Genomic DNA, 27,507 nt, shown 5'->3' with positions numbered 1-27,507 from the left:
AAGCATCATTCACATGACAGGCTATAATATGTAAAAACATGATTTTGATAAATTTCGAGAGGTATCAAATTTTTTGACGATTGCCCCGCAAATACAGTGAAATTAAAACTTCAGTGAATATAGCAACTTTACAGTATTATATTTATCATGATGAAGAAATCAGGTTATTCATTTCATCAGCTTTATTTATCAAACAAAATAAATAATATGTGTCCTAGATATATATTGTTTGTTACATGTGTTGATTAGTGAGAGAGTTGTGTGGTTTCAGAAGCTGGCATCACATCATAACAAAAGTAAGGTTACAGGTGGAATCAATTTTGGTTTTGAGTTCTTTCATTTTCTCAACCAGGCATTGAAAGAAATAAGTACATATATCAAGTGCATTTATATGTTAGTCTTGTAAAAAAAATATGAAATATATGATGTACATTTACATAATTTTGTAGACTGTTTGAAATTTAATTAAATTAAGAAAACATCAAAGTCTTGGGGTGGAGTTCCTGGAGAAAACACAACCTATTTTACCTTATGTTAGTATTTTAATTAATGCCTATGTGGGTTTCAAACTTACGACCCAAAGGTGTATACTGCTGTTGGTAAAATTTCAGGCGAGATACCCCTCAATAAAGTAAAATGGCAGAATTGTATAAAGATTAAAAAGTTCTAATCTTGTAGTAAATCATTCAGAGGTAGTAAATATTCACAAGCATACAGAAATCAGAAAAGATATGTTTAAAAATACAATGTAAGACAGACATTAAATTAATATATATAATCACACCTAAATTAACCTGGCCATGGCCAAGCTGACCTTGTCTTATGGACATGAGAAGTGAACTCTCATTATATTTGGGTTATTTCTGTATTTACAAATTCAAATTGCTACTCATTCCTCTCAGGAATTCAATTCGTAGGCAAGAAAATAGGAAATACCAGAGAATAATTCAGGCGTTGCGTGAAAATTCTGGTAAAACCAGATGACATCCATATCTTGGTGAAGTTCCATTAGTATCAATTGTATTGTGTGATTTCCATTATCTGACATTATGGCCCTTGGCTGTTTTTGAAGTTTCTATCATCATTAAACTGACCGAATAACCTCTATGTCCATCTCCATGACCTCTGACCTCTTGCCTTTTGACCACAACAACTAACAGTGACATCTGGAGAGATTCCAATTGTGTCTTCTCCAATAAAATCTGAGACTCTGGACAGTTGATTAACTCTGACAATTACTGGTATCTCCAGAGCTTTGGGAAAACACCTTCTATATTCCACTATAGGCCCCAGTAGGAATCTAGTGTATGTTAAGACTTGAGTCTCCTGTAGTATCAACCATACCTCTAAATCTTGGGCAAAAGTAATGTGTGAGCTGAGAATAATAAAATGACAAATTCTTTTACAATTATCGAAATAATTTCGTTTTCTTTCAGGCAATTACTGTAAAATGCAAAGAAGCAGCTTTCAAATCCTCTACAGCTAATGAAATAAATAGTCTATAAATATATTGTGACAAACCCAAATAAACAATAAAAAACAAAAACATATGCCTAGAACCAGAAGTGCCTGTCAGATATAAGAAGTCTTAATAGCTTGCCTTCATATATCAGAGGCAGAAGGATGATCTTGTCTACATAATGGACAAATATGGATGTATCATTCCATTCCATGGTGCCCAAGCATGAACAATGACTTGTATAGCTTTTGGTGAATAATATATATATAGGTTAGAACAAAAAGTATTGCTTCTATATGTTATACAATGTTGTATTCCATCTTTTCATATTACAGATTTACTTCCCGTATGAGAATTAAAGTACTGATTGTGATGTCATTATCTTGGGAGCAAAATAATTGTCATATTCTTTTAAAATATATCATGTTACACTCTCAAGCACATGACATCACAATTTATACCTACACACAAGGGCGGATAACTCTTCAATATGCAAAGACGGAATAAATGTGTTCTCTTCTTTAAAATGCTTTATTCTGTCTTTCCATATTACAGAGTTAACTCCCTTGCGGGTAGGTATCCATTTTGACGTCATTATTTTGTGGGCTCGATTCACATAGTTTTCTTCAAAAAGTATGATGTTACACTCTCAAAGCATGACGTCACAATCAAAACCTACTCACAGGGGCAGATAACTTTGTAATATGCAAACACAAAATAGTTCTTCATTGGTCCCCTGACCAGAAGGACTTGAGAAGCAATTCACATCCAATAAACTCGGAATATTTTTTAGATGATGAGCTCACGATATACTTGGTCTGCTATGTTACTTGGTCCTCTGGCTGAGACCTTCTAGGCCACTAATTGGCCTTGCTGGATACAGTACACTGCCGATAGCTTTGAACGTCTGCCAGTCATCGGTATACATGTAGTACTACTACCAAGTCAAAGCGACCTTCTAAAACATATACATAACACTTAAATAACAAAGCTAACTTTGAATCAGGTTTTATAGCAAAAGTCCAAAACAAAATTGAAAAGTGAATGATGTTATTTCATCTACAGAAGTCCAGGATTGATCTACACATGAAGGCAACTCAGGGGATATAGGAATACATTGCAGCCCAATATTATCAAAGCAGAATACGTAACAATGTGATGTCTGACAGTTACTCAATTCTGTTGATTTATGTAAATACAAAGATGAAATTTTCTGTCCACAGGGGTATACACAAAGTCATAATATCCTAATGTCTTGTCTGTCTATAGTCAGACTCTGTCAATATCAATGATCATAATATGACTATATTGCTGGTCAATTCTGATATGGCTAAGTATATATGGCATCATATCTGTTTGAATTGCATCATTTAGCCATCACAAGGGACATTTTAAGTCCAGTTATATGGTAGAAATGTGATAGGAGTAATTCAGCTGGGAAATGTAATGTGTTATGGTACATAGACTGATTAGATAGTGATACAGGATATGGATGTATAAATTTGTCTTGTGGTTATACAGGAGCAATATAGTCTGAGAGTAGGGAACCTGGAGGCCAAAGAAACAAAAAACACAGAACTAGACATTTACTACTCAAACTAGAGTAGATTCAATTCTCACATCTGCGAATATCAATCTTCTTAAACTTGCTTTGAAATGGTAATTGCAAAATTTAGGAGTTGGTTTACAGTATTAAAGATGCTATTAAAGCTTTGCTCAATAATTTTTGTTTTGAGACATGTCCGATGCTAGACCCTAATTTTCAAACTAAGGGGAGATAATCTAGTAATAAAATTCAGCTAAGAAATTCTGATCTTCAAATAAGGGTCAGTTTAGTCTTCCAAATATGTCTCTTTATCACACAGGCAAAAATGTCGGTTTCAAGATTTCAAAATAATGTAGGTAAAGAACAATTTACTAAAATTACTAGTCCCACCATCTTGTGGTTGTCACTTCATTTTTTGATGTGAAGTTTGTGGACTGTCACAATCACCAGAAGGTGGCACTAATCCACGATAAGTAATACTTTATACATGTTGTGTTGGCATCTTGAAACCCCTGTATTGCATGTTCATATTAAAGGACAATCTAGTCCAATTTGTTCAATATAGTTTGTTATGCCGAAAGCATATTCTAGACAAGACCTAACAGCAGTATAGATAAGCGCAAACTTCCCAATACAATCAGGTGATGAGAAACAAGCCCGGAGTTTATTTATTTTTTCTTATAACAAGTTGATAAGTTTGGTACCTGAGAGATTTGATATACAAACCAATTGTGTTGTCTACATGTAAGCATGGGCCACAGCTTTATGTGTAATAGTAGTGTAACTGGCATTCAGAAACATCGCTGAGATGTGTATAACTTGGAATGACAGATCTAAATCATCTGGACCACAAAACTAATACTCAATAATGAGAGGATTGAGTGTTAGATCAAATGAAGCAGACACATGTCTGCCTCTTACACTGGACAGACAATCCCACCGCTGGCACCAGAGAATCACAATCCCACCGCTGCCACCAGAGAATTACTCTTCACATGAATTTACACACATTTGGCAGATTAGACCTACATTGTCTGCAACATTCAAAACCACAACCTTCATAGCTTGTAACTCCACAAATATCACAGCTTTTTGTAAACAATCTTGCGAGAAAGGTTCCATTTTCAGAACCAGGAGGCAGCCATACATTAAGTTGGCACATTCACAGATAGGTGGCGATGACTTATATCATCTGCCCAGATAAACACAAGTATTTCTGTAGTTTGTTGGTAACAACAGTCGGAAACTCTTCATGTTAATCATACATCTTTATGTCAAAATACTATATCATATAGATACAAATTTTGCAACACTCAGGCATTTTTATTTATATCAACATCAAAGATTACAGAGCTCTATAGCGATAGTGCAAAGTGCAAAAAGTTGAAGTTAAAAATGTCTAAATAGCCTCTGTGCTGACAAACACCAGGGCAGGACAGGGCAATGCAGGACTAGATGGGACAGGATGGGACAGCTAGGACAGGACAGGACATACCGGTAGGCATCACTTTTTAATAGGCCTGCCTGAGCTTTCATAGTGGACATAGAAAATTCAAATCTTCCAGGTTTAAGGTCACTTGAACCAATGATGAGAGAGCTTCAGAAATGCCACACTCAGCAAAATACTACTATAGACCAGGATTTACATAATCCAATGCAAATTATATCTAGACATCTGTGAGAAAGCAATCAAAAAGCACTTAACTGTCACAGCAATCACCAGCCGTATCGATTGGACAGAATTTATTACACTAGGTCTCTTTAGGTAATGATCCAAACGGATCCGCTTTATTGTTTTGGGCACATCTAGATATAGCAAAGCTTAGACCGTGGTGGTTTGTTATAAAGCCTATATCTCAGCAAAGAAATATAAGCGGTAGGCTGAATAACAGTGTGATCTTTTTAAAATACTCCAGACTGATAGACAATACCAGAGTGAACTTTATCTACTCCAAACTGATATGGTATACATATCATTTAAGTACCTCAAGGCGACGATGAGATGAGGTGGTTAAAAATTGTCTGACATTTTACAGCTCCCCTTCATGTTTTTTGGGTCATGATGTTATTTCCATGCCCAATGCAGGACAGTTACTGTGAGCTGACTATTGTTTTTTCTCTGGGAACTCCAGATTTTTTAATACTAAAAGTCTTAAACCAAGGTAACACTAGGGATGCAGGACAGAGTTTGGTATCTACTACACCTACAAGAAAATATTTGTTCTTTAATATTTTGTAAATTGTATTACACATGTAGTAAATTCAGAAATATACATGCTGAAACTTAAGAGATATCTTTCATCACATTTTATCGGTAAATCTATGGTTCACTTAACACAACACAACCTCAGCAAACAATTGAAAAAATTGTACAGTGTTTTAGATGATCAAATAACAATGCAACTATCTAAAATTAGTTGCTCACTACAACTATTATACTATTGAATTTTTCAGATGAAATTTGGTGTGCTTTTATTAGTTTAACGTCCTATTACCAGCCAGGGTCATTTAAGGATATGCTAGGTTTGTTGGTGGAGGAAAAGCTGGAGTACCCAGAGAAAAACCACAGATGAATACAGATACTGTGCTGTATATATCATTATATTTTTATCATACAATGATAACACATGCATGCATGTACATCATTCCAGGAGTTATAGAGTATGTCTCTGTTTTACTACTCAATCTTACACCAAAACCATAAAATTAAAATTTCAGTAGTTCATGCTGTTTTAATTTTAAATCAAAACATTTTCCCTTTAATTTGTAGCATAACAAATTAATCACGCTAGACAACAGTTATTACTTTATGTCAACAACAACAATGCTATTATTTCTTTGTTGGTTTAATGTTCCGTTTTTTGTTGCCTCCTCCAGCGTTTATTTATACATCCTCACATGCTTTACATTATCAGAATTAAGTTGTTTTTTTTACGGCTATGTATATATCGTTCCTCCGAATTTTTTTTAGATTTGGGAAGAAAGGCACAATTGTTTTAATAACGAGCCCCCCACAGACAGTTTATCATCCACACATACTTTACATCACGCATAACATATTATACGACAGAGGCAAAAATAGAAAACAACTGTTGATCAGGGAGGGAGGAAAACAGGTGGGGATTTTGTATACAGAGGGTTGTTTTGTAATTACGACCCAACACACAGACGGAATAGAAGAAACAGGAAACAGTAGAATAGTATAAAACTGGCACATAGAGAACTAATTATGATAGTTTGTTAGCCTCTGTAATAGTCGGGCCAGAGATAGCCACGTTTGATGGAGTCATGCCTGACCCCATGTTTAAGTCATAAACCAGACGAAAATACAAATCTAGCTCTCTGCTACAGGTATCTGTTAGGATGTATGTCATCAGGCCTCCCACTATCTTCATGTCTCTTGTACTGTTATAATATAAGTGAACAGCCAGACCTTCCTTAGGATTCTCTGTCTGTATATTGATACAATAACAGTGTATACTTTGATCAGAATCTAAAGACTTCCTGGTATTGATAAACCATAAAACTCTTCTGGTGTTCAGATCTGAAGCACTTGTTTTTCAAATCTGTTTGTTATTCTTAGCAAGTGTTTCGCAATAAACTTTTCAACAGTTTGACAAATAAAGTGACCAATGTTGATAACAGCTAACACATATATAAAACGGAGGTGGCATTTCAAGCTGTTTGACACCTTAGAGTAGCAATAACAAAATAAAATGTCAATATCCAAGACAACAGCTGTTTTACTGCAAAACACCTGAGGGTGGTGAAGGTAGCAAAAATTAATCCAGGCACCAGGTAACCTCGCCAATTTGAAATACCAATCGAAAGGTTCGTTAAAGGTAGAGCACCATGTTCATTTAAGTACTATATTTGTAGCATGACCATGGTAATTAGTACCAAATTAATGCTTTACACTGGAGCACAGGGAATTGGTAGGATATTTTTAGGAAGGAAAATTAATCTCGGTGCCTCAGACTCACGGAAGAGAATTAACAAGGTTCCAGGTCATGGCTTTACATTAGAGCACAGGCACTTGGCTATATTCTAGAGTACAGGAAATTGGAGGGGTATTTTTAGGAAGGAAAATTAATCTAGGCACCAGATTCATGGCAGAGAATTATGAGATCACAGGTCAAAGCTTTAATTTACACTGGAACACGGGGATTTGGCTTTACAAAAGATCACAGGGACTTGCAAAGTTAAGATAGCAACAATGGATTAGTCATTAATTACTAATTAGTGTTATTACAACTGATTGAGGCTTACCAGGTATGAATATAATTAATTAGTAAGAAACCAATGTTTTACACAGCAGCACAGGGATTTGAAACATTAGCATACACATTTTTTAAGGTCACAGTTCATAGGACCTATGAGTTCTAAACTGATGCTTTACAAAGGAACACAGGGACTTGGTCCTAAATGCTGCCTAATTGTAGCTCTAACTTAGACATCTAAAAAGGAAAAGATGTCATCTTTTGAGTTACAACTGGTTCCTATTACTGCTAGTGATGCAAAGTAAATACTTTGCAAAATGGTATTTATGTTTTTATACATTTAATTGGACCAGTTTTCCATCCCTTTACCTACTACACAACATTTAAAAGATCAAACTCACAGCCAGATTTGTTTACATATAAATTAATTATATATATATAAATTCAGCGATCAAAGGAAAATTCTACAGATTGTGAATTAACTGAATTCTTGTGAGCAGTAAAATAGATATTTAAAATGATTGTTATTTGTGCTTTGAGCAAAAATAATGTATACATAAACCTAACTAAAGTTAATCTAAAACCTAAAAATAACATAGAAAATTGTGCCCAGGTTGATTTAATGGGAAAGTGTTTCACTAGAGTCAATGGGGACCAATTTGTACCTAACTGAAAAGCCTTGTAGGCCAAGTACATATAGATGTTGTTCTAAAGGATTGATAAATATGTATACTAATGATATACCTATCTATATACTTATGTATATCATATGTGGGAGTACAGTCTGTGAAGCTCTCAATTAGGATAATGAAATATTAATTATCTTGATGAAAAATAGATATATAGAGCTTTGATAACACTTGTACATTGATATATCATAACAAATCATCAAATCATAGCTGATGTGCTAGTTTATTTACTAAAATATTCTAGACATACATGAAACTTAAATAAGTATTTAAGATTTACCTGTAACTGTTTTACCTTCTATTTTTCTGCAAGGAATACATACATTAAAATAAACCTGGGTTTATATGACAAATCTAACAGATCTGAGCTCTTGTTTTCTTATTTTTCACATAGCCAATGAACTCATTCATTAATATTGAAATTTAAACCTAGACATGCATGCAATAGATTATCAAAATTAATTCATTAAATGATTAAGATTAATACCTGTGATCGTGACCGCTTCAAGTTTGGTGGCATATTCATCCAGATTGATGTACACTTACAAATCCACGAAAGTTATTTTACGAGAGAAACACATCGGTATTAAAATCCCACAGGTAAACGTATACTGATCCACAAAGGCCGAACTCCTCCGGGGGATAAAGCTGGCCTTAAATCAGCCTAAAACGTACCACAACAACTACAACACGGCTTCCTGTCCTAGTATAATCGTACCTGATAACACACAATCTATCATAAAGTACGAACTATATTAATTTGAACAAACTACAAAAAATTTAACCAATCGGTTGGTTTTTGACTTTATAAAATGTTCCAAAATGCGGAAAATTGCACATGTAAAACATGTCAGGTTACGTAGTTTCAGTTCAGACGTTTGACTTAAATGATGGACATCACAGCAAACTGTCAATCCAGTACATCAGAGACAAGTACAGGTGTTTGAACATAATGATGTACAATGTATATATATATACACCTTAAATCGCTGTTGTCTCCATCAGATTCCCTCTATATATATTCAGTATATTTGTCACTGTACATATATTAATATACCTCTCTCTACCAGAATATATAAATATAGATCAGATGATTTTACTCTCAGATATACATGTATACATCACTAGATATTATTAAATTGTACGATATACATGTTTATACATCAGTAAATATTCAATTGTAGGATATATAAATACATCACTACTATCCAATTGTAAAGTCTCTTATCATATAGCTTTTTTCGTACACGTTTTAAAATATCTATTTCAGAAATGCTGACTTCACATAAACTCAAATAGATCCTTTTATATTACATTAGTGTTATCACAAGATCTCAAGTACACTTACGGACATGTATATTTGTCGGTGATGTAAAATCTTAATAGATATTAAAATGTTAACACATGAGCATTGTGTGTCAGATACCAGGTTATAAATGTAGATTTTCCTCAGCCTGGCGAGCAGATTCACACTTTGAAGCTTACTAACGATAGTGACTGCACATCCACTGTACCATTGTCAGACTATCCATTGTATAACTTTTGTCCCCATCTGGGACCAGGGCTGTCATTATGTTTCCTCTATCCGTCTCCGCTAACAGGGAGCTGTCTGTTTATACTGTTCAAAATGGACTGAAGTCAGCAAGATTTCCCTTTCAAATATCGACCACAGACATCAAGTCCAATGAAACTTAATGTCAATCACTTTTATGACAAACACCAATGTACTGTACCTCCATTCAATAAACTGTCATCAATACTAAACCAGAGAAAAACATTAGAAATTTTAGGGACATAATTGCAGAAAGAAATACTGAAATAATTCACTTTTCATACTGTACTAAAGCATGTTTGTCAAATAGCTTCCACAACTTCAGAATCAAATGCAAACTACTGTGTAACTTCCAACAAACAGTGCTAGACATTTAATACCGCGGAGGTAGTGCATCTCTGTCATCTGTCGGTAACCAGCCACACACAAATGACACACTTCATCTTCACGGATTGACGACAATGGATAATGACATTTTCTGATCCTTCGATAGGTAATTATCACTTGTTATATTGCACCAGAAGGTCAATAGACTCCCTAGATACTCTGAAATCATGCAAGCTAATACCAGAATATCTCCCGGACTTTTCCTCAGGTTAGACACGGCTAATTCAGTCAGTGAGAGGAGCGTCCCCAGTGCCCTGAAGTCGTCTGAACATCGCCAGACGTTCTGAGCTGGCCCTCTATAACACAAAGCAAACCCCCATCCTGTCTAATCAATACATCGTTACATGTCAGAAACACCGACACGTCCCAGAGTTAGCAACCAGAATCCACAATTTCACTTTCACCCTCCTTAAGGGTTGTGCTTTCATCACCAGAGTCGTTAATATACAAATGCAATCATGACCGATTGATAATAAAGCGAGAAAAAAAATTGAAAATTTTATTTCACTATTGGATGTCATCAAACTGATGTGATTGATAGTATTGATCCGTATATTAGATGAAAGGTGCAGAAAGGGAATTGCATAGTCAGCAGCTGTGCTTGAAATGCATAAAATTTCAGCTTGCATCAGTAGACAAAGTAACTGCACCAAACAATTTGAAATGCAGATTAGACACAAAGGGTATTCAGCTACATGAACCCTTTAAGAGAAGGCCCTTTAGGGAATTATGTTGATACTTACTGTTGTACCTTTAAGGGCAGATGTATAGGGACTTTTATTGGGTCTTTTAGGGAAGATGTACAGACTATTTTTGGGGCTTATATACGGACTTTTATTGAGCCTTTTGGGGAAGATGCAGGGACATTTACTGCGCCTTTTGGGGAATATGTAGGGACATTTACTGGGCCTTTTGGGGAAAATGTAGGGACATTTATTGGGCCTTTTGTGGAATATATGTAAGGACATCTACTGGGCCTTTTAGGGAATATGTAGGGACATAGGGATATTCACTGGGCCTATTATGACAGATATAGGGATATTTACTAGGATTTTTTGAAAAAGATGCATGTAGGATAAACCTTTACTGGATAAATGTTTCCTGTCTCTGTCACATCGTGTAAGTGATGACAATGATCACCACTCCATCAACCAGACACCAGATCAAGGATCTACTTCAGGAGACGTATTACGTGTGGCGAGGACCTCCAGCTCTTTCGGGAGACATATTGCGTGGGTCGTGAACAGAGAAAGGGTGCAGCACCTTTACAGTTCAACTCATCCTGCCATAGATTTATTTTTCACACATTTAGTTTGTTGTCCAGCGCCTGTAAAGATCAATATTTTCTCCTTTGCTTCGCTGACAGCCAGACACAGCACCAGACCTGGACTAGACGGCAATATATGAGTCTTTTGTCACGCATCCCTTGTTTCACAGTCCCGTCTGCAGCTCCGCATCTCATTTTCACAGACGGGACGTATAACTACCCTTTTCCATTTGCTCATAACTAGTGTTTTATAACCAGTAATGGTTAGTGGGTTTACACAATGGTGGAATCGTTCATTAGGAAGGCACAATTAAAAGAGAGGGCTGGTGTATACACATGTCAACCTAGAGGGACCCTTGTGGCCATAAAGCAATATATACAATAGACATTTTACAGCATTGCCACAGATACAACAAATTGTGTATCCTTTCTGCTTCAATCCTCAGAGGGGTTTTGAATATATCACAAAATAAATTGGGAGTAGCTCCTTACATCAATCCTTGCTGGAGTTTAAAATATATAGAGAATAGATTGAGTGCATCTCTTTAGAAACACCCTCCCTTGAGTTTTTAAGTATATCACAAAATAAATTGAGAGAACCTCTAGTTCTTCTTGAATATCTGCCAAACATCAAATCAAGGGGTAGCCTTTAAGTGTAAGACTTATGTTCTGTAGTTTTGTATTATCTGATATCCCAGGAGAGGAGTACAGAGGTGTGATGGAGAGAAATGGATCCCCAATCTGATCACAATTATATCTTATAGACTGGAACAACACAATTTGTAACTTGAGTCAAAGGAAAACAAACACACAAATTAAAAGCATGTTCTCCCCCCAACCTACACCCCCCCCACCCCGACAGACTTAAGTGCAGTGGGCAATCTTTAAATTGCTACCAATTTATTTATACTGAGCAGAAAATAGATCTATCAACTTTTATAAGAGTATGGTATAACAGCCCACAGATGGAGATGGCCGTTTTCTTAATGCAAATCACCACTGCATCTGTTTGTTGTATCATGGAGTTAAGTGTTTGCATTGCAGGAATATACATCAATAAATATAACGAACACATATTGTTACTAGGCCCCACTTGAAAGATATAGTGAATGTGTGCCAATTATCATATTACTGATTGTAAATAGGTCATTGGTTGACCCACTTACAACTGTAAATAGGTCACTAGGTCCCTTTTTAATTGATCATAGGACCTCATTTGACATAATTTGATTAAAAATTCATGAGTAAAGGAGTAAAAGAGTCCCCTTTTTAGGTTACATAGAGCAGTACAGTTTAGATCCCTAAATTGATTTGGGCCCTTTGGGAGTTGCAGTTGCTGTGTGACCCCATCTTGGATGGAAGACTATGTAGTATATATGTATTACCATATTTGACCCAATAAGTATCCCCATCATTATAAGCACCAGTCCTCCTTTTTTGAGTCCTCAATTTGCGTTGACTCAGTCTGCCACTTTAAGCACTAGTCCGATGCACATGGCTAGTAATTTTACAACAGGAGTAGTGCCAATTGAAATGAACTAGCCCAAATGGACTAGTGGCTCCCATCCGATTAAAATTGTTACCGGTAAGTACTATATTTAAAAGAGCCGTGTTCAATTTTTCAACAGATTTTGAGTGCATTCTAAATTTATTAAATTATGCTATTACTTCAGTCCGGAAGCATTATTTTGAGAATTTGCATTCCCAAAATTATTCAGACTGTAATTTGGGTAAAAAAAACTGTAAACTGATCATGACTGAAGTGCTGAAGCAAAATAGTTTTATATTTAATTTTGGTAGTGATTAAATAGTCGGCTAGTAAAATTTTTGGGTTTACTAGTCCAAACAACTAGTGGTGAAGAATATTAACATCAAAGACTGCTGACTTAAATACAGACAAAAACTATGAAAACATTGTAGGTTTCTCTATTGGATTCCATTTGTAAATTGATTTTTTAAATGGCTTACAACTCTGTGAAATAATTTTGTGAAAATATTATCTGAAATTTGGACCTATTATTCACCCCTTCATTTTTCAATTTTTTATCCCTCCTTGCAATTTGTGTTTATTGGGTCAAATAAGGTATCTATGTTTATCAGATGGATTCAAGCAGCCCTGATATCTATTTGTCTTACGATCAGTGATATCATCTCTGTATCAACAAAATAGCCAACAAACATACAATACATATATACATGTACTAGTATGTACGACTGCTTCATTAGATAAAACAGCGTGCTCTATAAATAAAGTTAGTCGAGGTAAAAACTTCATAAAATGCAAAACACTAAAACAGTTCTTATAACGTGTCTATATGCCAAGTCCGGATACAATCACTTTATATTGAACACGTTTGAGAAGCAAGACTGGTTTCAAGTCTATATAAAACAGATACAATTATTTGATCATTGAAAACAGGGCGTAGCTGATATAATGTTTCTTTATAATAAGGCTTTGTTGCTTTCAGCACATAGACATCAATATGGTTAAAGAAACAGAGAAAACTAACATACAATGATTCTATTATCTTCTCCTTGTATATATATATAGGCCATAATAACTAGCTATTTTACTTTCATATTTCAGCTCAGAAAATATCATGAATAATCAAAGTAGATATCTTTTTCTTCTCTCTCCAACCAATGCCATCAAAAAGACAGTGTGTCTAGTGTAGAAATAACCTTCTATTACCAAATTTCTCATTGGAATGGTTTGTAATTTTAGAAATTTTTCAATCTCAATTTCTACATTTAAATTTTCACTCTTAACCAAAATATTTATAACTCCTTAGAATTATCATTCTAAATGATAATTAAAAGAATATCCTTAATTTTAATGATAACTGTCCTATTTATAATACTACATACCCTATAAAAGACTAACAGTAGTTATCTCCCTTACCATTGATTATCTCCCCTTTGTAAACTGATTCCACTAACTTAAGAAAATTGGTCATTCATCTAAACAATCTACAAATCCTCAAAAGATACTTCCTTAACATATATCATTTAAATGTTAGGTAATACAAATTAACAAAGAATTGACATGTGCTTACATGTATTTTTGGGTCAATGTTAAGTTAAAATGACAAGCAAGGTTAAATGGCAGACACATGTTTGCATTTTGTTTTAGAAAGATAACATACTAAAGATATTTAGGGTAATAGCATATATATCATTACCAAGACAGCTGTCGGATTATCTTAAAGCTCTTGGTTAATCATAATGTTTTCAGATTTATCACCCGAATTAGACTCTGTTAAAAAAAAAAAATTCACAACCCTACAAGGAATTTCTTACTTTGTTTAGGCACGTTATTTGATCAAAAACAGTGATCTGAATAGATAATTTTTCATATATTTAATTGGACTTGAAAAATGATTCTACATGGTCATCAATCTGAGCAAACCTTGTCAGTTGATGAAATAAATCACCAAAGCCATGTTTATATTGAATAAAATATGAGACACTTGGTATGGTTAAATAAGTTTTAACCTCCCATTAACAGCCAAGGTCAGAAAAGGGCAACAAGGTTTGTTGGTGGAGGAAAGCCATTTTACCAAGAAAAGTCAGAGTACCTGGAGAAAAACCACCAATCAGAGGTTGTACCAACAAGTGGAATTTAATGATTTTTATCTATGAATGTATATATGGACTGACACACACACAAATTAATAAAAACAAGTGACCACTAATTATAACAGATGCAATATCAGTTCAAATCACTAATATCACCTTCATATGTGAAATTCCCATATATACAGTGCTTTCAGACAGTAGCGAGTAGGCCTTCATTCAATCAACTTATAGCTAACATATAATCAAATTAAAATTGTTTGTCAGGCAGAGGAGCTAAGTCTAATGTTCATACTTCATGTTAGTCAGTTAAAATAAACCTCTTATAAGCAGTGTTTTTCCTGGACATTTTGGGAAATTGCCACCTGGTGAAAATTGGGAAATTTTGTGCGATGAAAGTATAAAATGAAAAATTTTAACTGTGTTTATGGAAATTTTGGAAAAGGTAGAAATAAAAAATTATCCTTCTCTAAGAATCAAGTGTAAGAATGTATACTAAAATACGACGTTCAGACTTGGGATTTCCGGAATTTTTTTGTTTCGTCACACAAAATAGGCGTCAACTCACTGATTTGGGAAATTTAGACATAGATTTGGGAAAAAATAACAAGAAATACAATTGGGAATGGGGCCTTATTTCGGCCCCAAATATATAGGCAGGAAAAACACTGATAAGTGTAGTTAAATTTCACTACATAATCTGTATATTTACACTTAAAAAACCCAGTAAATCTGAACAAAGAGGAGATTTAATAGTCTAGCAGATTATGACATAAACAGACCATTTTGACATTAATTCTATGATGTGGTTCAACAAAAAGAAAACATTTGACTGACCTTTTTTGTATGTAAAAGGACAAATGTTACTCGAACAGCATTTATTTTCTTGTGAATTTAATTTTGGATAATAGGAACAATTGTCACTCAAACATTTTCTTGACAATGTAATTTTGGTTATTGAGATACAATCTTAACATGAACTTCCTTGAATATCATATAAATTTTGGATATAAAGGGACAAATCATTATTTGAACATCCTTGAATGTCACATCAATTTTGGATATCAAGAAATGATCGTTACTTAAACTTCTTTGATTTCCACATCAGTTTTGGATATAAAATGACAATCGTTACGTAACATCCTTGAATGTCACACCTATTTTGGATATAAAGGGACAATCGTGACTTAAACATCCTTGATTTTCACATAAATTTTGGATTCATCCTTGAATGTCACATCATGCATGCACACAATTTTAGATATAAAGGGACAATCATTACTTGAACATCCTTGATTTTCACATCAATTTTGGATATAAAGTGACAAACGTTACTTAACATCCTTGAATGTCACATCATGCACACAATTTTAGATATAAAGGGACAATCATTACTTGAACTTCCTTGATTTTCTTGCCAAGTTTGGATATAAAGAGCAATTGTTACTTACCCTCCGCATTGCTTTTATATTTACTAGCTCGGCACCACTAAATAATCCATCGTTTTCCTCCATCTTGACTATCAACGTACAGGTATATCATCCACCAATATATCTTTTACCACCTTCTGTTAGTTTTATTTTCTTTTAACACTACATCCTTGGTTTCCCAAAAGACACTTTTACATACAGTCATATCATATATACATCATATAACAATATTATAGAATATAAGAACATCTACTTAGCTGCATTATTTTAAACAGATACATCAAAAATGAATTTTTGGAAAGTTTTTCCAAAAAATATCTTCTGAGATAGGCAAATGTTTATCAGGACACCGTTTCCACACGACTGTTACAGCCATGTGACTCCTGGCAGCAGCCGTATCAGACATCACTTGTATATATAGAAAAAACAGCAGGAGAGATGCAAGTCTTGCTTCAGGTAAGTTGCTGAATACACATCACGGATCATGTTGCCTTCACTTCCAACACTCCAGCTACGCTTCATCACAGTTTCTATGAATGAATTCATAAAACAGATGATGGTTGGGTACATACAGGGACGGGCTATATCTAGGAAGGGAAGTAGGGAGACATCCAAACAACAGTAGCGTGGGTGGAGGAAACGATATACGTATTTACCTTGCCACAGAACACATGTATTTATAGTCAAAAGGCAATGTGTGAAGCCTTAGTTATTACCTTTCTGTAACATTTGTGAAATGTAATGTCCATGGAAATAACAGATATTTGAGTGTTACAGCAAGCAGGTCATCAAATTATTAGAACTAGGATTTTGGTCATTTGTAAATATATAGCTCTAGATCTGAACTAAGAGGTACATGTATACAAGTTTATGCTAACCTTTCTATCAGATTTGGGTATTTATAAGCAAACAATAAATGACTGTTTTGGAAAATACTACATTTATCATATTTCATCAAATTATAAGAAGACTTTGTTTAACCTTTTAATTTATGTATAGTAGGTTAACCAGAACCAGCAATACAAATCTATGGACAAACACACATGTCACTGGTCAAACTGAAAGTCAACAGCTACATGTAAAGCTGATCATGATGGGAGAATTGTCTCCCTTTTACAGGTTGGAGAATTACCTCCCTTGACGGGATGAGGATTCACTTTGACACCACATGCATATACAGAGATGATGCAATTGCAAAACCACATGATCATCTACTATTAAAACTCAACATATTTCTTACAAGCACCGAGCATAGGATACTACATAAACAAACTGAATTGTAGGTAGCTTCTGCATCACTTTTACAAAATGAGTTGAGAAATACTTTACAAAAGAAAACTTAAAGTGAATAGTCGGGCAAAGAAAACCAGTCTAAATGCGTTCATTGGCCTTCCAAAAGTTCTCACATATTAATACGACGGTCAAGTTCTGCTTACATTTCCCAGTTCTGACCATTGAAATAAATAAAAGTTGAAGCATTGAAAGCGAGGCTGCGTGGAAATGTAACCACCGATATAGTCAGCCGGGAGGACGTTTTAGGATTCCTGTACTTAAAATTAATTTCTTCGTACGCAGACAGATTTTGACGAGAGATATTCTTTTTCTATTTCATAAGAAATTATACTGGATACATACACCATTTTTACCGACTTTAGCCATCCTTGCCCGACTGTTCACTTTAAAAGTTTCATGCTAAAGATCATTTTATGACCTTTCTTCAGTTCAGGAAAGAAAACTGTCCTGCATGTTCTTGAAAGATTCTTCAGATTAAATGCATTAATCATGGGGACTTGAAATTCAGCAATACCACAAGAAGGCTTAGTCAAAATACTGCAGCCTCCCAAAACATTATCTGAATGTCTTTCACATATTAAACAGACCATCCTTAAACTTATCAAAATACTGCATGCAGTTCACCTACATTGAAGTGTCTACTTTTCTGTTACACCTACTAAGAAAGGCCATCCTTCGAATTTTCAAAATACTGAAGTCCCCTTCCCCCCTCTTGAAAAACAAATCGGAAGACCTGTTACATAAAAGACAGGCCATACCTAAATGGTTTTATCAATTATCGATAGGATGTTAACCAATCAAATCAGACAAAAGCCTGGAGTTAACTACAAGAAAACAGTACACAGACTCTCGTCCATCAGGTTTAATTGAATACCACCTTTTTCATCAGGCAAACCTAAATACACCAAAAGTTTAAACGTCCATAGTTTCACTTCAAGTTTATCTGATTTATCAGAAAAAGGAAGTTTCTAAGCATTTACCTCTAATTCTTACAAATAGTTGTATGTGGCATTTGATTTCAATCAGTACTGCTGTAAACACATCAGTGTTCTGTGTATGTATGACGTTACAACACTTTATACAATCGATACAAAACAGCACTGCAGCCCCACCTACAGTGATCTCTATTTCTGGTGCCGTTTTTCAGGAGCTATCAATCTAATTACGAATTGATTTTTGGGTCGTTGACTTTTCACTGAGGAAAAGAGATGGATACACAAGCACTGGAGTACTGGAGAGGATTATAGTTATTTACGACACCTAGGATCAGTCGCAGGCTAGACTACAGTTGACCTTAAACACACATATACAAGTCTAATGTCAGGCTAGACCAAGTGTTGTACGCAATCAATAATTATTGCCTATCACTTAGAAAGGTAAACGGTTCACTCAACCAATATCCCCAACAATCAATATCTGTCATATAACTGTCAGACTTCCCAAAGGATGCAACTGTAGTCTATAGCTCGAGCTCTCACAAGGATCATCAGTGTGTCAGGCTGTGTGTGATCAGTGTGTCAGGCTGTGTATCATTGGTATGTCAGGTTCTGTATCATCAATATGTCAGGTTGTGTGTCAAATTGAGTATCAAAGTGTCATATTGTGTATCAGTGTGTCATATTGTGTATCAGTGTGTCAAATTGAGTAAAAGTGTGTCATACTGGGTGTCAGTGTGTCATAATGAACATCTAAGTGTCATATTTAGCATAAGAGTGTCATATTGAGCATCAGTGTGTCATATTGAATATCAGTGAGTCATATTGAGTATCAGTGTGTCATATTCTGGCATCAGTGTGCTATATTGAATATAAGTGTGTCATATTGAGCATCAGTGTGTCTTATACTGGCATCAGTGTGTCAAATTGAGTATAAGTGTGTCATACTGGGTGTCAGTGTGTCATAATGAACATCTTAGTGTCATATTTAGCATAAGAGTGTCAAATTGAGTATCAAAGTGTCATATTGGGTATCAGTGTGTCATATTGGGTATCAGTGTGTCATATTGGGTATCAGTATGTCATATTGGGTATCAGTGTGTCATATTGGGTATCAGTATGTCATATTGGGTATCAGTGTGTCATATTGGGTATCAGTGTGTCATATTGGGTATCAGTGTGTCATATTGGGTATCAGTATGTCATATTGGGTATCAGTGTGTCATATTGGGTATCAGTATGTCATATTGGGTATCAGTGTGTCATATTGGGTTCTGTCATTGGGTATCAAGTGTCATATTGGGTATCAGTGTGTCATAATTGAGTAAGTGTGTCATATGGTATCAGTGTGTCTGGGTATCAGTGTGTCATATTGGGTATCAGTGTGTCATATTGGGTAGTGTGTCATAATGAACATCTGAATAGTGTCATATTGGGCATCAGAGTGTCATATTGGGCATCAGTGTGTCATATTGAGATCAGTATGTCATATTGGGTATCAGTATGTCATACTGGGTATCAGTGTGTCATAATGAACATGCTAAGTGTCATATTAGCATCAGTGTGTCATATTTATCAGCATAGAGTGTCATATTGATATCAGTGTGTCATATTGGGTATCAGTATGTCATATGAGTACAGTGTGTCATAATGGATATCAGTGTGTCATATCGGTATCATGTGTCATATTGAGTCAGTCATGTCATTGAGTATCAGTGTCATAATGGGTATCAGTGTGTCATATTAGATATCACTGTGTCATATTGAGCATCAGTGTTTCATAATGAGAATCAGTAGTGTGTCATATACTGGCATCAGTGTGTCATAATGAGTATCACTGTGTCATATTGAGCATCAGTGTGTCATATTGGGTATCAGTGTGTCATATTGGGTATAAGTGTCATACTGAGAATCAGTGTGTCATATTGGATATCAGTGTGTCATATTGGGTATCAGTGTGTGAGCATCAGTGTGTCATATTGGGTATCAGTGTGTCATATTGGGTATCAGTATGTCATATTGAGTATCAGTGTGTCATATTGGGTATCAGTGTGTCATATTGGGTATCAGTGTGTCATATTGAGTATCAGTGTGTCATATTGGGTATCAGTGTGTCATATTGGGTATCAGTATGTCATATTGAGTATCAGTGTGTCATATTGGGTATCAGTATGTCATATTGGGTATCAGTATGTCATATTGGGTATCAGTGTGTCATATTGGTATCAGTGTGTCATATTGGGTATCAGTGTGTCATATTGGGTATCAGTGTGTCATATTGGTATCAGTGTGTGTCATATTGGGTATCAGTGTGTCATATTGGGTATCAGTGGCATACTTAGTATCAATGTGTCATACTGAGTATCAGTGTGTCATATTGGGTATCAGTATGTCATATTGGGTATCAATGTGTCATAATGAGTATCAGTGTGTCATATTGAGTATTAGTGTGTCATATTGAGTATCAGTGTGTCATATTGAGTATCAGTGTGTCATATTGAGTATCAGTGTGTCATATTGAGTATCAGTGTGTCATATTGAGTATCAGTGTGTCATATTGAGTATCAGTGTGTCATATTGAGTATCAGTGTGTCATATTGAGTATCAGTGTGTCATATTTGGTATCAGTGTGTCATATTGGTATCAGTGTGTCATATTGGGTATCAGTATGTCATATTGGGTATCAGTGTGTCATATCATCAGTGTGTCATATTGGGTATCAGTATGTCATATTGTGTCAGTGTGTCATATTGGGTATCAGTGTGTCATATTGGGTAATCAGTGTGTCATATATCTGTCATATTGGTATCAGTATGTCATATTGGGTATATGTCATATTGAGTATCAGTGTGTCAATATTGATCAGTTGTGTCATGTGTGTCATATTGAGTGTGTCATATTGGGTATCAGTGTGTCATATATGTGTGTCATATTGAGTATCATCAGTGTGTCATATTGAGTATCAGTGTGTCATATGTGTCATGAGTAGTATCATGTCGTCTTATTGGGTATCAGTGTGTCATATGGGTGTGTCATTATTGGGTATCAGTGTGTCATATTGGGTATCATGTGTCATACTGAGTTTCAGTGTGTCATACTGGTACTATCAGTGTGTATATTGGGTATTCAGTATCGTCATATTGGGTATCAATTGTGTCATATTGGGTTTCAGTATGTCATAATGAGTATCAGTGTGTCCTACAGGATATCAGTGTGTCATATTAGTATCATGTGTCATATTGAGCATCAGTGTTTCATAATGAGAATCAGTGAGTGTGTCATATACTGGCATCAGTGTGTCATAATGAGTATCACTGTGTCATATTGAGCATCAGTGTGTCTTTATTGGGTATCAGTGTGTCATATTGGGTATAAGTGTCCATACTGAGCAATCAGTGTGTCATATTGGATATCAGTGTGTCATATTTGGGGTATCAGTATGTTCATATAGAGTATCAGTGTGTCATATTGGGTATCAGAGCGCTGTCATACTGAGATGTGTCATAGACTGTGCAGTACTAGTATGCATTGTCATGCACACCATATCAGCGTGTCTTTATATCATATGTACATTGTATGCATTGGTGAATTGGGTTCACCTCTATTTGTTAACATTGTGTAAAGAAGAATCTTCTACCTCAAAAAAAAAGGGTGAATCAATTCAGGCTAGTTCCAAACAACCATAAACAAGGAGTATGATGTATAATACATTTTCATATGTCAAACCTACGTGATTCTTTATTGTGACATCATTGTCATATTGAAGATCACTGTCAGCCTTGGGTACTCAGCATCAGGACACAAATATAAGTGTATACCTGGATATGGCACTTTTACACCGTAGTTTTTCAGATTCTACATATTGAGTTTGTGTCATCACACCAAGTATTACATATTTGCTACCATTACTCTGAAAGTTGTCATATTACATATCTTTGTCACCATATGCATCAATATATGGGTATCATGTATTTCTTGTAATTATGTCATAAGTGTGTCAATTAGGGACCCAAGTCAAGTGTCAATGTCCATATGGTAATCAGTCATGTTGTATGTAAACATATTGTATGTGTGCGTAATGGTAAAATGTGTCATTAATTTGATGGTAATTCAACATAATTGTGTGAAAATATATTAGAGAAGAAATCATATTGAAATCAGCTAAAATATCCAAAAACCAGTATTGACAATATCTTTTTTATATATTAAATCATGTGTCAAATTGAAACATATGTATCCATATTTTTAAGTTGTCATTGTATGTCAATTTTATGCATCATTATTTAATGTATGTTTAAATTATCTTTTCACCTGTAAAAATGTTTTTTTATTTAAAATTTTAACCACAGCTTTAATTTTAATGTGTATTTTGCAATCAAATTTTCATAGGAAAAGTTTGAATCAATTCATAAATAAATAAATTTTGACTTATAAAGACATAAAAAACCAAGATAAAAGTAGATACCCTAAGATTTTCAATGTTGAGTACATTTATAGTTTTTGGTCTTCCAAAGATAACATATCATGTAAATCATGAAATATACAATGGGTCATTATAACAGAAATTGACACTTTTAAGCATTTTTAAAATGAGAAATTTTTAAAACTTGAAAGCAAATCAATATATTTTTGTCACAGGAGAAGGAAATTTTTTTGAATTTTAATTAAAAAAAGGCATGTACCACCACTTAATTTCAAAAATTAAACTATATTTTCACAATTATGTTATGCAAGGTCAGTAAAAATATCATTACCCTGTTAACTGCTTTTTTAGAAACATGACGAAAGAAATTATTCAAATAATTTCAAATCATATAGTCAATTGTATATACTGTTAAGAATTTATGTTTTCCAATGAAATGTCAACAAAACTTAACAAATATTATATTGAGTATCAATGTGTCGCTCAGGTTAAATATCTGTGTTTGACCTGTGACCAAAGGCACACACTTCGATTTGAATATCCTGCCTGACAAATGACAAGAATTATAAACCTCGGTAGTTTTTAATTTCCTTTATAAGTAGTCCAGTATATCGTGAGGTATGTGAGGATACGATATGTATCACGATACAGGGTTTAAGATATATGATACTATCGTGATATTTTGCTGGACATTATGAAACAACTTGATGAAATAAATAATTACATTATCAAATACAAATAAAAAATGACATAGATTTCTGGATTTGTTCATGCTTAAGTTGGTTGTATTTCCGAAATATTTTGGCTTTTGCTTAGACTCATTACAAACCAAATTATTTTTCCCCATGTTCCATTACTAGATTAAGTAGACAGAAACTTGAAATAAGACCTACAAAGGGCCTTATAAACCACAGGCGCTGACAAAAGTTTTGTGTTATACTCCTTGTAGGATTCCACCATTTTGTTACTACCAAACATTCGGTCGACGTTAACCAAGGGAGATAATCCAATATTTTTTTTTTTTTGGTATCGCGATACTTATAAATTGCACACTATGCATTGATGCACCACCAAGCGCTTTAATACATGTACTGATGCATCGGTGAATCGTTTCACCTCTTTTTTTTTTTAAAACATTGATAAAAAGAAGAATATCTACTTGAATCAATTCAGCTAAGTTCCAAACAACCAACAAGTAGGATTATAATTATCATTACAACTACCAATCTTTATTGCAACAATTGTCATAGAAGACCACTGCAGCCTTTAACTCAGCACAGGACTCAAAATAAGTTATACCTTACACAAGTACATTACACATAGTTTTCCAATTCTACATATTGTTGGCATCACACCATGTATTACATTTTGTATCAACCCTGAAAACCAAACCCATATCTTTTTCACAATATGCATAAATAATGCTATCCATGGATTTCTTATTATTAAGGTTAATTAGGGACCCAAGTAGCAAGTGTAAGTCCATATGTAAAATAGTTGTATGTAACACCCACTGTAGGTGCAATATATAAACGGTAAGAACATGGAGAATAATTTTCCAAATGTGTTTTTCAAGATGGGCGGCTGTGAGAACTTGAGAAGAAGTTCAAAATGTGTTTTCAAGATGGAGACTGTGGCTGCGATCTTGGATTTCAGATCGACCCGAAAAATAACAACACTTTGTCTGGACCATGTCAGGATCATTTCATGCAAGTTTCAGCCAAATCGCACTGGTAGAACTTGAGAAGAAGTTCAAAATGTGTTTTCAAGATGGCGCCTGTGGCAGCCATCTTGGATTTCGGATCGACCCGAAAAATAACAACACTTTGTCGGGACCATGTCAGGATCATTTCATGCAAGTTTCAGCCAAATCGCACCGGTAGAACTTGAGAAGAAATTCAAAATGTGTTTTCAAGATGGCGCCTGTGGCGGCCATCTTGGATTTCGGATCGGACCCGAAAAATAACAACACTTTGTTGGGACCATGTCAGGATCATTTCATGCAAGTTTCAGCGAAATTGCACCGGTAGAACTTGAGAAGAAGTTTAAAATGTGTTTTCAAGATGGAGACTGTGGCTGCCATCTTGGATTTCAGATCGACCTGAAAAATAACAACACTTTGTCGGGACCATGTCAGGATCATTTCATGCAAGTTTCAGCCAAATCGCACTGGTAGAACTTGAGAAAAGTTCAAAATGTGTTTTCAAGATGGCGCCTGTGGCGGCCATCTTGGATTTCAGATCGACCCGAATAATAACAACACTTTGTCGGGACCATGTCAGGATCATTTCATGCAAGTTTCAGCCAAATCGCACCAGTAGAACTTGAGAAGAAGTTCAAAATGTGTTTTCAAGATGGCGGCTGTGGCGGATCGACCCGAAAAATAACAACACTTTGTCGGGACCATGTCAGGATCATTTCATGCAAGTTTCAGCCAAATCGCACCGGTAGAACTTGAGAAGAAGTTCAAAATGTGTTTTCAAGATGGCGCCTGTGGCGGCCATCTTGGATTTCGGATCGACCCGAAAAATAACAACACTTTGTCGGGACCATGTCAGGATCATTTCATGCAAGTTTCAGCCAAATCGCACCGGTAGAACTTGAGAAGAAGTTTAAAATGTGTTTTCAAGATGGCGGCTGTGGCGGCCATCTTGGATTTCGGATCGACCCGAAAAATAACAACACTTTGTCGGGACCATGTCAGGATCATTTCATGCAAGTTTCAGCCAAATCGCACCGGTAGAACTTGAGAAGAAGTTCAAAATGTGTTTTTCAAGATGGCGCCTGTGGCGGCCATCTTAGATTTCGGATCGACCCGAAAAAATAACAACACTTTGTCGGGACCATGTCAGGATCATTTCATGCAAGTTTCAGCCAAATCGCACCGGTAGAACTTGAGAAGAAGTTTAAAATGTGTTTTCAAGATGGCGGCTGTGGCGGCCATCTTGGATTTCGAATCGACCCGAAAAAATAACAACACTTTGTCGGGACCATGTCAGGATCATTTCATGCAAGTTTCAGCCAAATCGCAACGGTAGAACTTGAGAAGAAGTTCAAAATGTGTTTTCAAGATGGCGCCTGTGGCGGCCATCTTAGATTTCGGATCGACCCGAAAAATAACAACACTTTGTCGGGACCATGTCAGGATCATTTCATGCAAGTTTCAGCCAAATCGCACCGGTAGAACTTGAGAAAAAGTTTAAAATGTGTTTTCAAGATGGCGGCTGTGGCGGCCATCTTGGATTTCGAATCGACCCGAAAAAATAACAACACTTTGTCGGGACCATCTCAGGATCATTTCAGGTAAGTTTCAGCTCAATCCCACTGGTCAAACTTGAGAAGAAGTTCAAAATGTGAAAAGTTAACGCACGGCGGACGGCGCACGGCGGACGGCGCACGACGACGGACGACGAAACATGATGACTATAGGTCATCCTGACCCTTCGGGTCAGATGACCTAAAAAATGATATTGGTAACAGGAATGATATCCAGTAACAAGAATGATAGATTGTACTTAAAGTATCCTCATGTCCTTTCAAAAAAATAGAAATATCTATTTTATTAAGTAATTCTTAATGTTAAGTCTCTAGTGTTGTAGAAAAAATGTGTACTTTATGCATAAAAATGAAATTTATAATAAACCAAGTAGCAGGAATGACACAGCTACACATGTCATTCCTGTTACTATTTCAAATTTGATGGTCATATTCAAAATAGAACACACATTTAACATTGCTCTTCTTAGAATTTTGATAAAATGGAAATTTCTTGAATAAGGTTCAATCATAATATACAACTTTCATCTTTTTATATCAGTTAGACTATTTTTGTTGCTACTTTGTCATTTCTGTTACCAAATGTCATTCCTGTTACCTGGTTTCAATTCTGAATATTTTCATAGTCATACAGTTGTACAAATATTTTTGTTGCTATCATTTGGTTATGATTATTACTTATTTTAATTTAAGAATATTATTTGAACAAGATGATATCAAACTAGACCAATAAAAGTTAATTTTATAGAAATAATCATTCCTGTTACCAACTTCTTGTCATTCCTGTTACCATGGATGAAAAGTTGACCCAAACAACTTCTTATACATTACTATGCATTTCAAATTTGAAATAAAGACTTTAAAAGTCAAAACAGTATAATGATCAACAAGATCATTTCATAAACAAGAAAGGTATGGAACTTTTACATATCAATTATCATTCCTGTTACCACATTGTGTAATTCCTGTTACCTTTTCAATGGTAACAGGAATGACAGTAACAGGAATGACTGAATCTTAACGTTTTCACTCATTCTAATATAACCACCACATGTCATATCAAATTAAGTTATATTTCTTGAAAATATAACCAACTCTGAAAATGATAATGGTAAATTTCATAGTTTAGGTACATATACTTATGAGATGCCCATAGTAACAGGACTGACATATAAAAGTGATTCTTTCCTTATCTGACTTTATCAAATCAAAATCCTCCTTTCAAAGCACTTTCATCTACATCTAAACATTATTTTCTAGAGAGGGAGTGCATACACTACTCAGTACTAGCATATAACAGTTCTAAGGGAGGGGAACTTTTCTGTTATGGACAATTAAAGAACAGTAACAGGAATGACTGCAATATTGCGGACAGATATAAATGCAGAAAAAAATGTATATAGAAAAATTCATGTCAATATCTTTTATATTTTATTAAAATCCCTACATCACTG

The 27,507-nt window shown here is 35.0% G+C and overlaps 1 protein-coding gene across 5 annotated transcripts in view; it reads right to left on the bottom strand.

Moving 5' to 3' along the window:
• Window positions 1–27,507, bottom strand: part of LOC138321801 (ras-specific guanine nucleotide-releasing factor RalGPS1-like) — an 88,582-nt gene that overhangs the window by 55,405 nt on the left and 5,670 nt on the right. The window contains exon 1 of one of the 5 annotated variants that reach the window (XM_069265771.1): window positions 8,402–8,449. The exons of the other annotated variants lie outside the window; for them this stretch is intronic. Within the exon in view, the coding sequence (XP_069121872.1) occupies window positions 8,402–8,440 (39 nt within the window). The 5' untranslated portion in view covers window positions 8,441–8,449. Of the gene's footprint in view, window positions 1–8,401; window positions 8,450–27,507 lie in introns of those variants that run through there. 5 annotated transcript variants of the gene reach the window in all.

This window comes from Argopecten irradians, chromosome 4 (genome assembly GCF_041381155.1).
Source record: "Argopecten irradians isolate NY chromosome 4, Ai_NY, whole genome shotgun sequence".
In the NCBI taxonomy this organism is placed as follows: Eukaryota; Metazoa; Mollusca; class Bivalvia; order Pectinida; family Pectinidae; genus Argopecten; species Argopecten irradians.
This window is presented reverse-complemented; position numbering and strand designations above follow the sequence as displayed.